At 42.5% G+C, this 13,587-nt stretch overlaps 2 protein-coding genes across 2 annotated transcripts; both read right to left on the bottom strand.

The window, feature by feature from the left end:
* Positions 1-3,832: 3,832 nt before the first annotated feature.
* LOC107044258 lies at positions 3,833-5,272 on the bottom strand. The gene has a single exon (XM_015266062.1). The coding sequence runs from the start codon at positions 5,270-5,272 to the stop codon at positions 3,833-3,835; it is 1,440 nt and encodes a 479-aa protein (XP_015121548.1).
* A 222-nt stretch (positions 5,273-5,494) lies between these two features.
* On the bottom strand, positions 5,495-7,312 carry LOC107044257. The gene has a single exon (XM_015266061.1). It carries the CDS (start codon positions 7,310-7,312, stop codon positions 5,495-5,497), a length of 1,818 nt encoding a protein of 605 aa, XP_015121547.1.
* Positions 7,313-13,587: the final 6,275 nt, after the last annotated feature.

Genomic DNA, 13,587 nt, shown 5'->3' with positions numbered 1-13,587 from the left:
CAGTTTCCACACAACTAGAATCTGTCGCTCACATGGCCGAACCAAGTCCGTCGGCGCATGCGCAGTGAATCCGTCCAAATCATTCTCCAGACCATTCTGTCCCCAAAGGACGATTCAACTCAACCTCCTTCTGATTTTGGTGAAATCCTCCACTTCCCCTTCCGCATTGAACCAGTCGGACTCCTACGTCACATTTTCCCTAGAGTTGCCCGAGAGCTGGCGACCTCTGGCCATCCGAAGACCCATGAGGCTCGCATCATGACCTCGAAGTGTCCCGAAGCCCCTCGACGATTCCCGGAGACGTTGCCACCTCAGTCCCACGATGTCGGCGCCAGATTCGATTCAAACAATACAGGAGGAAATACAAAACAAAATAATTAACAAAATATACCAAACCTCTCTCGTGACTCTCGCTGTCAGTTGGTGACTTGCCGTCTGGTGATTTCAAAATTAGCAACCCCACACGCAAAACGGTCGAATAAAAAAAAACTATTTGCGACGGAAAATAACACGTCAGACAATACATGAAAAAAAAAAACATGTCATGGTAGGAAGTTTTTTTTACATGTAAAGAGAAAAACTTTGGTATTACTGAAAAAATCTGAACATCACGAAGTAAAGTTCAATCGTCATAAGGAAAAACTTCCGTTATTTTTTAAAAAACGTTTGTACAAACCATCTTTCATCATAGGGAACAAAATTCTAATGTGCGAGGACACAAGCTATGGGGACAATACAAAATTAAGTAACTACGAAAAAATATCATAGTCGAAAAACCTTTGATAAGGGAAAAATTATTTGAGTATGCAGAGAAAATTCTTGTTGTCAAACAGATTCTAGTAACATGAGTAATATTTCGAGTTGCCAAGCAAAAATTTCGATGGCACTAAAAATTACAGTCACAAAGATACCTCTAATATGAAGAACACAACTCGTTATCACAGATGTAAATCTTGTGTTTAAGAAAGGAAAAATATGCAGTCAAAGAAAATTTTTTGATATTGCAGAGATATTTTCGATTGTCCAAGAACAATCTCATGATTTTCAATAAGAACTTTTTGATATTCTAAAAATCCACTGCGAAAAATTTATCATTATGGAAAAAAAAAATTTAGTATATGAAGGAAAAAGACGTTGGGGATACCCAAAAATGTGACAACATAGAAAAAATACGGATGTACAAAGAAGAAAATTTTAATGATGCTGAAAAATCCCGGAAAATTATCTTGTGGTCACGAAGAGATTTCTATGCTGTCGTGAAAACTATTTCGACATGCCAAGAAAACCTTCTTATCACAAAGAAATTTCACTGCACACCGAGTGAAATTATGATAGTGAAAGCACTTTGGTGACAGTGAAAAACAGTGAGAAACCTCTGATGCAGAGAAGAAACTTCAGAGGAAATATTGAAGATGCAAAGGAAAAATTTCTAGTGACAGTCAAAAATCTTGACGTTATGAAAACAATCTGCGATACAAAAAAAAACTCGATTTCATGAAACAATATTTCAATCCTCAGGGGAAAAACTTGTCATCACTAAAAAATGGTTCGGTATGCAAGAGAAAAACTTCAGTACTATACAACAATCTTTGAAGATCATGGAAAAAACTGATAAGAAATCATTGAGTAAGCCAAGACAAACTCGGAAGAAATTTTCATGACAGAAAATAAAACTTCACAACTTTTTTTTTGGCCGGTTGAGGATCGAGGGATACGCGACAAGGACGTTCCATACTACTTCGATCAAATCAAAAGACTTTTTTAACTTCAAGAAATATTAAATATATTGTTGATTTATTCCATACCCTGGAGGGTTATTAAAAAATTTCAATTTCAAGTTATGCGAAATCAAAATTTACAAGACGGGTCTGGTAAGTTATTTTTGAAAGAATTATAATTCAATAAATAGCCATTCTATCGAAGAAGTGCAAAAAGGCTTTTTTATTCAAAATAGGTGTAAGTTTCGAGGAAAAAATTTAGTTAAGTAAAAAGTTGAATTAACTATGAGTGAATAAAAAAACAACTATTCAAAAGTTATTAACAAATCATCAGGGCCTTGTTCGATAATATTCACTGCTAATTCAATTTCTCCAGGGTCCTCTGTTTTCACTTTTCCGTGTGTCAATAGGAGTAGTGCGGCAATATTTGTGAGGATTAATGGTTGATGACGTAAAGATTTTGGGTCCCAGATGAGAACAGACTTAGATGCACAAACTACATGCGGAAATAAAAGAGCCTAACTTTGTGCCATTCTCACTTGCAGCCTGAGTAGCCAATGATCTCTTTTATGTAAATGTGGGGCACCACATCTATGATTTGTACGAGCGATGAGACACTCTCCTGTACGTATTTCCGGAATATTTTTTATTGGGTGACGAGAACGGTAATATAAAAGCTGTCGGAGGTCCATCTCTTTTTTTGACTGAGGGGCCATTGTTTCGGATACGAGTAAACTCTCACATCCAAGTGTCAGGGGAGCGGGTTGTCATCATGGGGGCCATCTTGGTTCATGCATTTCTGGAGTATTTTACATATAATGCTATAATAACGATCAATCTCTCATTCAATTGTGTGGAGTAAAAGAGATCACATCTCTTCTATTTGAAAAGCATTTTCGTGTTATTTTTTCTGTAAGTTGAAGCAATAAAAAAAAAGGTCGAAATGTCTCTGTACCTTCTCCTGACCGCTTTGCTGGCACTGTCGGTACCCCTTGGAGGGACCCAGGTTGTAAATTTTACAAAAACGCCTATTGACTCGGGTGTGCGTTTATATTATGAACCAATGCATCAAATTCGTTTCGCAAAAGGCGAATGGCGCTTAGTGACATTCATTGATATGAACTTTTTTCAATCACAAAAACCTTTCATGGCTGAAAATGCACTAAAATCTCGTGAAACGATATGTTGGAAATATGAAACACGTGAACGTTGTGCTTCAATACTTGATACGAGTTGTATAAAATCCAAATACGAAATAGCAGAGCGATATCTGAAACATATCCAGTCTCTTATGGATATTCAGCCAGAGCCCAATGACAATGATACACCCACTGTAAAACAGAGCGTACCCTTGGGTTTTATTGGGGGTATAAGCCTATATGATATAATAATTGACAAAAATGAAAATTCTCAGATAAATACTTTTTGAATTTTTTCCTCCGTTATTCTTCATCGAATTGATGCAGTGGATCTTCCTCACATGAACTGCACTCGGATGATGTACGCCCGGCATCGCTCAAATTATCATCATCTCCTGCATCAGAGTTTTCGGTTACAGGAGTAATGATGAAGGAATATTTGTCTTGATGAATCTCAAGACGAGCTCGAACCTCCACCAATGTGAGGTAGCCCTCTGATGATGAGTTTTAGCATATTCTTTCAGGACTTTGAAGATGGATTCAAGGATATCATTGAATGATATTGTTCAATATCGCTCTAAGAATTGAATTTATATTTATTTTACCAAGGATTGCAAAATCACGAGGTACCGGGCAGGGTTAGATTAATTAAACACAAGTAATGAAAATAATATTTAATTGTAGAAACTATATAATACACTTTAGGTATTGAAAAAACGCGAATAAAATTTTTGCTATTCACAGAGCTACTGTGTTCTTTATAGGCACACGATGGCAACTTCCAGTATTGCCTCGCTGATCAGCTAACCACTCGTCGTCGGTGGACTCGTTGGCGCATTGGTTTCGCGGTGCTCAAATGTTTATCTTCGCAATCGCGAACATACCGCCCGTCTCGTTCTGCGTTAATAGAACGAAGCAGCCTTGTATTCTGAAACAGTCTTAAAAGGATTAATTTTGTCAACGACTAGGGGTTCGTTAGTTGAGGGGCGGTTCACCGCCCGCCATGGCGTCTCCCACTGGAAGCGGGATCAGTTTCACGATGGGACGCGTATACGTGGATGTGCGTGACCTCAGTTTTCCTGATCTGACCCTTCCTTCCAGGTCAGCATAGAGTTCGATGACTCGTGCCAATGGCCATTGGCTGGGAGGTGTTGGCAGGTCCTGAATGAGTACGATATCGTCGATCTTCAGGTTTTTCTGCTCTCTTTTCCACTTCTGACGGGTCTGCAGTGCCATGAGGTATTCGGAGCGCCATCGGCTCCAGAAGTTCTCGTTGAGGTTCTGAATGAATTCCCATCTCGATAGTCTGTTAGGGTTCAGCTCCAAGGTCGAGGTGGTTGGGACTGCGTTCAGGGGTCTTCCCGTCAGTAGGTGCCCAGGCGTCAGGAGGGCGATGTCTCCAGAGTCATCATGAAGGAGTCCGATGGGTCTGGAATTCAGGTTACACTCAATTGTGCAGAGGAGTGTAGTCCATTCCTCGAAGGTGGGGGTGCAGTCATCCAGGAGTCTCTTCAGTAAGTTTTTTACTGACTTTACTCCTGCTTCCCATAAGCCGTCAAAGTGTGGTGAGTTGGGTGGAATGAAGTGCCACTCGATCTTCCTGGTTGCTAGGCAGCTCTGCAATTCCTGGTTTTGCTGTAGTTGGGTCACACTTTCGCATAGCTCGCGATCAGCACCTTGGAAGTTGGTTCCGTTGTCAGAGTAGAGGTCTGATGGGAGTCCTCGACGAGATACAAACCGGTCTAAGGCTGCCAGGAATTTCTTGGTGGAGCAATCAGAAACTATTTCCAGGTGTATTGCTCGGGTGGACAGGCATACGAAGAGTGCGATGTAGCCCTTGTACGCTTTATGCCTTCGGCCCTCAGTGGTGCGCACATTCACGGGTCCCGTGTAGTCAATTCCCGTGTGGGTGAATGGTGGTGACTCGTTCACGCGTGGGGTTGGGAGTGCTGCCATGAGTTGATGTACTGGCTTTCCATCGAACCTTATACCCTTCACGCATTGGTGTATGTGGCCTTTGACGAGTCGTCTCGCGTTGATGATCCAGTACCTTTGCCTTAAGGTACTGAGTGTCAACTGAGTTCCCCCATGTAGTGTTTTTCGATGAGTGTCATCGATGATGAGTTCGGCGACTCTTCCAGCTGGCAGTATGATGGGGTGCTTCTCATCGTACAAGATGGAGGCCTTGGAGATGCGACCATCTACTCTCAAGATGCCCTTGTCATCCAGGGCTGGGTGAAGACGCGTGAGTGCATCCTTCGTCGGGAGAGGTGTCGCTTCCTTCAGCAGTTTTAATTGAGTATCGAATGCGTCGGCTTGTGCTTGACGCATCCAAAAGTCGTGCGCTGTCTCTATCAGTTCCTTGAGTATCGGGAAAGGTGTGGTATGATTCCTTTGTAGATGCAGGAATTTCATACAGTAGGCGGTGATCCGGAGAATTTTCTGCCATGATGAGAACAAGAGAGGGAGATTCCGTATGCCTCTTGGGACGTGATCATCAACCACTTGGGTATCTCGCCTCGCGGTGCAACCGGTGAGGGTTACAGTCTCGTCTGTAACTGTTTGAATGATCGAATGATTCGAGTATTGAGGTTGTGGCCACTGACCTGATTCAAGTTTCAGCCATTTGGGTCCACTCTACCAGAGCTCATGGGAGACCAGTTCTGCTGGAGGAATTCCGCGTGAGGCACAGTCTGCGAGATTTGTTGATGTTGGCACGTGGCGCCAGTTTACTGTTGGAATTCGCGTCTGGATGTCAGACACGCGGTTCGCGATGAATGTCGGCCAGTGTGATGAGTGCTTTTGCAACCACGCGAGGACGATTTGTGAATCACTCCATGCGTAGAGGGGTACTGAGTCTAGCTTCATGGTGTTCTTGACTTTCTCTAAGACTCGTGCTAGCAGGTGAGCAGTACACAGTTCCAGTTTGGCCACGGTTTGATGTTGTATGGGAGCGACCTTGGAGTTTCCTAGGAGGAGTTTGACTTCTGCCAGTTCGTCGTGGTTTCCTCTGATTCTCAGATAGACTACGGCGGCGTACGCTTGTGTAGACACGTCGCGAAACCCATGCAGCTCTAATTTCTGCGACTCAGGCGTCCACCCGACGTACCTGTTGATGTTGATCTCTTGGAGGCGGGTGAGTTGGGCTTGGAACGTTTCCCATTGGCTGCGGATTGCTTCAGGGACTTCATCGTCCCAGTCCATTCCAAGTAGCCACAGTTCGTGGATGCGCATTTTTGCGCAGATTGTGGTGGGAGTTAGCCAACCTACTGGATCGAAGATTCTGGCAACTGTGGAGAGGATTCCTCGTTTCGTCGCTTTGCTTGGATTGTCCGCTGAGACTGAGAACTTGAAGGCGTCAAGATTCATGTTCCATTGAACACCGAGGACCTTCACGGTCTCCTTCTGGTCCAGTTGTGACGTCGGATCGAGTGCGACTGCTATACGAGGTACTGACGCGAGACTCTCTGGGTGACTTGAAGCCCACTTCCCCAGGTTCATTCCCCCTGCGAGTAGCAATTTTTGTAGTTCTTCTTGCGTTTCTCTCGCTTCTTGAATCGATGATGCTCCCGTTAGGACGTCATCAACGTAGAAATCACGTTCGAGTATCGCAGCTGCTCGTGGGAACCTCGCGCGCTCGTCTTGGGCCAGTTGTTTCAAGGTACGATTGGAGAGATAAGGGGCTGGTGCTGTTCCATACGTCACCGTTTTCAAGTCGTACGAATTTACCTCAGTGGAGCCTGGTGGTTGCCATAGGATTCTCTGAAGGTGTCTTTCCCCAGGGGTTACGAGGATCTGCCTGAACATTTTTTCGATGTCGGCACGCAGTGCGATTGGGTGCATTCTCCACCTCAGAATGACGTCTAGGAGATCTGGCAGCAACTGTGGTCCGACGTGGAGATGATCGTTAAGCGTTTTTCCATTCGTCGTACCACTGAACGCGTTGAACACGACTCGGATTAGCGAGGTCGTGCTGTCTTGGCGTAGAACTGCGTGGTAGGGCAAGTACACTGGTTTCTGGTCTGGTTGAGGCTGATTTGGAGACAACGACATGTGTCCCAAGTCCAGATACTCTTGTAGGAACCCGTCATATTCGACTTGACGTTGTGGCGTGGTTAGAAGGCGTCTTCTCTGTCTCTCGAGGCACTTTCTCGCGATGATGTAAGACTCTCCGTTCTCTAGTGGTAGCGTAGTCTTGAAGGGGAGGGATTCAGTGTATCTTCCACTCTTATCTCGCGTGTGAGTTGTCTTGAAGTGGTCCTCACACTTCTGATCTTCCTCGTTCAGGCCGATGGGGATCATCAGTTCCTCCAGTTGGCAGAATTTTCGGATCAAGTTGTCCAGCGGCTCTCTGATGATGCAGTGGTTCACTGATGCGTGTGATTGCTGCTCATGGGCTCGGGTGGTGGTGCGTGGGCCAGAAACTACCCATCCGAAGATCGTTTCTTGTGCCATGGCTGGGTATAAATCTGCACCGATGATGAGGTCAATTCTGCCGTCATCCGTGTGCGTACGACGTGAGCTTGGGCAGTACGTGGGCGATAATGGGTAATGACGGTTTCTGCGTGTCACGAGGTGCTATCGCGCACGATATGGCAGATTTACATGAAGCTGTCTGGTTTCCATTGACCCCAGAGATGGAGATATTTACCTTTATTCTCGGGGCTCGTAGCGCTTGACTCGTGGACGCCCTGACGAAGGATAGCTCCGAACCTTGGTCGAGAAGAGCACGCGCTATGATTATGCGGCCGTCCACGGTGCGCAGTCGGACTCGGGCAGTCGCGAGGAGGACGGAGTTAATAGATGTGGTCAGCTGATTGCTCTGACATGCTGTTGCCTTTGTCGTTTCTCCCTCTTCATCCGACGATTCGCTGTTCTCACCCTGTTCCTCCAGCCAGGAGTTTTCTTCGTCGCTAGTGTCCACCTTGGCGTGGGCTGCGTTGACCTTGGTTCTCTCAGTTGGAGTCTTTGCTGGTGCTACGCAAACGAGAGTGTGATGTTTCTTAGTGCATTTCCTGCACCTCCCAGGCTGCTCGCAGTCCTTGACGCCATGATCACCTTTGAGACAATTGAAACAGAGAGAAGTACTTTTGACGAACTCCCGCTTGTCAGCGACAGATTTAGCCTTGAATTCGAAGCAAGAGGTTAGTGAGTGATTTGCTTTACAATGCGGGCATACAACCTTATCGTCAGCGATAGTGTGCATAACCTTGAATGACGTCTTGCTTGTTGGTCGCACGGCCGTGGTGCTAGCAGGGAGTCTGTCCAGTCGTTTAGCGCGTTCATTGAGGAAGTCGGACACTTCCGTGAAGGTGGGAAACGCGTTGACATTGTTGATGTTGAGCTCCCAATGTTTGCGTGTCTCATTGTCGAACTTGTTGACGGTGAGGTAGACCAGGATGTCATCCCAGTGTTCTACCTTTCTCTTCAGGTTTGCCAGCACTTCGCGAGCGCGAATCGTCTGGTCATGGACACGACGAGCTTCGTCTGCTGTGTCATTCTTCATTTTCTTGATGCTGAAGAGGTCCTTGAGATGAGTCCAAATGAGTCTATTCTCATCCTCGTATCTGTCATTCAAGATTTTCCAAGTTGACGCGTAATTTTGTTCCGTCACTTGGATGTTCTCAACTAGTTCAAGAGGTTCAAGAGGCCTCGAAGTATGAAGAACTTCTTGATGACCGATACTTGCTCATTGTTATGGACTAGTTGTGAGTAAACTCCCTTAAAATTACTCCATTTAGCTATATCACCACTGAATCGTGGTGGTTTAACCTTTTGATGAACAACGGTGAGAATTTATTTAATAAAAGTCACTTGATCACTTGAGCAGCACAACGTCCAGGGTGCTCGGCAATGCTTCAGTATAGATCACTCACGGTTATTCACCTGTCACTGAATGTTGGTGGGCACGGCACTATTCGGCTGAAATTTGGCGCGTGTGAATCACGTGTTTGCGATACGGCACTGAGCGTCGCCGCGAAGTTGGATTTCTCGGGTGAGGTGCCACGGGGTTCACTGGAGAAATGGCACGAATTTTTGCACGTGGTCACACTTGATTAATTGATGAATTTTCCACTTCAGAGCGTCTCACTCACACTGAAGTTGTTTTCGTTAATTTTTTTTTACTCTTCTGTTGTCGCGGTAATCAAAGTGAGAATCACACTGAGCGACGACAGGAGGTTAATATGCGAGGATTTTATTTACTCCACACGTGGTGGGCACGTTGTGGTTCGGCCACACGTGGGGTTTTTCGTGGTTAATTATTGACTTTTAGTCACTTGAGGGGTTCTCTCTTCACTTATTTTATTTAATTGCAGTACCTCGATTAGCGCGATTATTTGACACGGAAACCGTACTTAATTTCACTGTGGAATTTTTTCACTATGGAGAATTTTATTCTCAGCACGTGGTCGACGCGTTGTAGTTCGGTCGCACGTTAGAACTTACACTCTGTTTCGCGAGTTTGCACACGCTGTAACGCGAGGTCGAGCGGTAAATTCTGATCAATTATACCTGACTATTCGACTCTAGCGAGATAGTCGGTAATCCCGATCACTTGTGGATAATTAACTGTATATACCCGTATCCGGCTCGAAGGACCATGTTCAATATCGCTCTAAGAATTGAATTTATATTTATTTTACCAAGGATTGCAAAATCGCGAGGTACCGGATAGGGTTAGATTAATTAAACACAAGTAATGAAAACAATATTTAATTGTAGAAACTATATAATACACTTTAGGTATTGAAAAAACGCGAATACAATTTTTGCTATTCACGGAGCTACTGTGTTGTTTATAGGCACAAGATGGCAACTTCCAGTATTGCCTCGCTGATCAGCTGACCACTCGTCTTCGGTGGTCTCGTTGGCGCGTTGGTTTCGCGGTGCTCAAATGTTTATCTTCACAATCGCGAACAGATATCGAAGTGAACCATTTCAAGGGAATGAAAAGATTCTGCATGATATGAATATACGGATTCTCCGTTCTCATTACATTTCCCTCTGCAATTGTCGAGGATTGATGATTCATGATCTTAACATCTTTCGCAGCTGACATGAGTCTGTTAATTATAGAAAACCCAATGAATCAAAATCTTTTGAACAAATTTTCTTACATAGACTAGAACAATTGCTTGAAAATTTATCTCTATGACATTTTCAAATTTCTTCCCCCCCCCCCAAAAAATCGTTGAAGAAAAATTTTTTTCCATCATCAAATGTAATTCACTTATCGACTTGCGCTGTGTGAGATCGAGACGATTGAAGAAAGACCCACCCGCCTCGATGAATGCTAGCGCTAATCCGTACTCCATCGACTTGGAATGTAAACATCGGACAACAACGATTTCGAGTGGATGTAACACGACACCAACGATGAAGATTTTTTTTTTGTCATACAGAGGATTATGAGTGAATGAATGAGATTTCAGGATTGAATGAAAACATACTAAATAATTACATGGATTTTTTCTTTACTCGAAAATTATTTGAAATCATACATTTTCCAATATTTCTTATAAATTTCAATCTTTTATAATGATTTTTTTAATGTTTCATGAAGAAATCTAAAAAGTAAAAAATTTTTATTGAAAGAATTGACATAACTGACAGTTGGTGATGAGTGGTGGTGGTCCGTCCAGCTGATCACTCTCCAATGTATTCCAATGCTCCAGACATCTCCGATAGCGTGCGATCTCAGGATGCATTTGAAGATGTTTTGGCAGCTTGTCCCAGACTTGACCGATACTCTTCTGTGCAAATTCCAGAAGGAAGAATTTGGGGAGAAATGAAATCTCTTCTACAGTCATATCTTTGAGATTCCGAGTTGCACAGAACGACTTCAAAGATTTCTCCAAATATCCTTGACTATATTTCTTGTAACAAGCTTTCAAATTCTCGACATTCTCCTGAGCGCAGTGGAATTTGGGATCCTTGTAGAGAACACTGTGATCCCAATACTTGGTACCTCCCAACGAATCCAATTTTGGGCAGCCCAGATCTTCCAGATTCACGATCGGTATCTGATGTCCAATGAGTGGACCCAACCATTTCTTCTTCTCCAATCCTTTGACGAAAATCTGATTAATTCCTCGCAGCGGTTCACGGAAAATACGATCAATCGAAGAGTACTTGTGCACCTCCTTACTCCCCCAATGTAATCCATGATAATTAAATCTCAGCCAAGTATTCATTTTTTGATACTCAGCTGGAAGATCCTCCCATTTGCATGGTGCTTCAAATACCAGAAATTCATCCACTTCCGGATAATTTTCTCCACACTCAAGACTTGAAATACCGAGTTCCTTCAGCACAAATTGATTGACTGGTCTCTTAAAACCCTGGATATCGATAAAGACCTTCATTTTTTGCAGCAATATAATGCGCTTATACCACTAGCGTGTGAGGCTTATGAATGAATCATTCAACAATCGCACCCCCTTATATAGAGCTCGATCCAGTGACCGTTGCGGGTGTTCATCCCCTCTTTAACCCTCCCAAGATTTTTTTTTCTATGGGGAGTATCGTGAAACGATGGTTGGAAATATGATCGAACAAAGAAAACCGTTGGACTTTGATTCCATGAATCTTTATCATCAATAATTCAACGGTCAAGAAATGAAATTTAATTCTGGTGTGAAGAGAATGTTCCCATACTGGACACTCACCCGTCCAGACCAAACATAAACAATATCAAGATTAAATTCGTAGTATGATATCTCAGCTTCACAGAGTGAGCCGATGGTGATAAATTTTATTCACGCACCGGATATAGTCTATGAGTAATTAGCGAACTCGATACGTGTGGTACCGCTCCAACGAAAAAATTCCGGAACGACAGTGAGATTTTATGGAATGTTTCTGAACATTTAATAAATTAAAGAAACATTTTCACTGTTATGTCCGGAGACATTATCTGCGTCGATGGACAACGGGTAAAATAATAATGATTTTAATTTCCAAACAATTTGCTAAAATTGTCAAAGATTTATCGGAATTTATAATTTATCTTGTTTTAGTTTTTAAGGGAAGCATAACGCTTACTGCATTTATTAGTCTTACCTTTTTCTTTGCAACTGAAAAGTAAATATGGGGAGGATTTTAAGGAATACCCAGGAAGGAAAAAGGTTCTCGAAATAACCAAAAGATTTGTTTATGTTTGAGGAATTTTCACGTATAATCTTCAAAATAGGATTGTATTAGAAATTACAGAAATCATTACAATATTTTATCTTCCAATCTGTCTCCCCTAGAAAATCTCCTATCAATTTTTAAATTTAAGGATTAGGTACTCACTCGATGTAAACTTTATCCAAATTCAAATCGGTTCTTACATTGCTAGTCAAGTTCGAATCACTATTTTTGATAACTGTTTTTGGTTGTGAGTTTCTGTGCTTTTCTCACACTTTCGACACTAAACTTGTGTGTACTCGTGCACTGAGATAAACTTCCACTCACTAGTGTAACAAAAGTTGATACAGAGTTTTAACAGTTTGAATTGAGCACGTCAGCACTATTTAATAAATTGAATTTTTAATTTCGTCCCTTTATGCGCAAGAAAAGCTGTTGCTCTAGATTTTAGAGAGGTCAGTCCCCAGATCAGCACCAATGATCACTTTTCCGACCAATTTCACACGAAAAGTCACCGTAAACGTAGTATCGATACTAATTTATCAAATGACTACCGGAGTTCAATACTATCCGATCGATTCCGCGACCTATTTCCGCTGGGTCTTATATCTTCGAATTCGGGCTAACGCCTGAATGTTTTTCATGGCAGTTTTTGCCCCATGGCAAAAGCCACGAAGTTCCAGAATATTCTTTTATGAATTGATTGGGAAATAGCCGCAAAATCGGTCGTTGAACGTGTTGAAATTTGCGGGAGCGATACACTGTGTGCTGATACAGCATTCCTTCGGTGTTGGGAATAGTGAGAGTCGTTTAATGTTTGATTATTTTAGGGGAATGAAATTTTGGATATAACATCACTTTTCCATCTCTTCATAAAATTTTTTCTATAAATCTTTGGTTACAAAAGTTTTCTGATTGTAAGTCCATTTGCGAAAGAAAAATTGTCATTAACATAGAATATTCCAGTGATGTATAAAATAATTTCATCCTTAGAGATCAGAAGCATTTTTCTCTTTGAGATTCAAAGATTCTTTGGGAGCACTTTTTAAGAATAGAAACATTTTTTCGCTCTCCTTTTCTTTTTGTTTTCCATGAAATTTTGGTTTTTGATTCTTTAGTCTTAGAAAAATCTGAGTAGTGATGGAGGGGGAGTGATCCATTTGATTTTCTATGAACATTTTTGAGGATGCAGAGATTTTTTGTTTTATTTCTTCATTTATTTCAATTTTTATTCCAATTTTCAAAATTATTATTATAGAAAAGGGGTGGTGAGATCACTTTCACTTAGAGTGGAAATGAAGGGAAGCGTGGAGGCGGGGGAGGTACGGTGGAACACGCTGAGACTTGGGCGAAGAAGGGAAGCGCAGTGGCAGGGGGAGCCACAATGGAATACGCTCAGAATGTTGATGGAGAGAGCGGGGAGTCTGGAGGGGTACCTCTCAGCCTGATGCATACTTTGAAATTGAGGGAGTGGGAAAGGGGTGCATTCAAAATTTCTCTATTGTTTGATAGTTTTTCTCTCAATATTTTCATAGAAAAATGATAAACAAATTCAATACAGAAATTGATGACTTCAATTTAATGATTTATAAATGTTT

This window comes from Diachasma alloeum, unplaced genomic scaffold, assembly GCF_001412515.2.
Source record: "Diachasma alloeum isolate Michigan unplaced genomic scaffold, Dall2.0 Dall_scaffold_00703, whole genome shotgun sequence".
NCBI classification, from domain to species: domain Eukaryota; kingdom Metazoa; phylum Arthropoda; class Insecta; order Hymenoptera; family Braconidae; genus Diachasma; species Diachasma alloeum.
The sequence above is the reverse complement of the archived record's forward strand: the minus strand, read 5'-3'. Positions and strand labels throughout refer to the sequence as shown.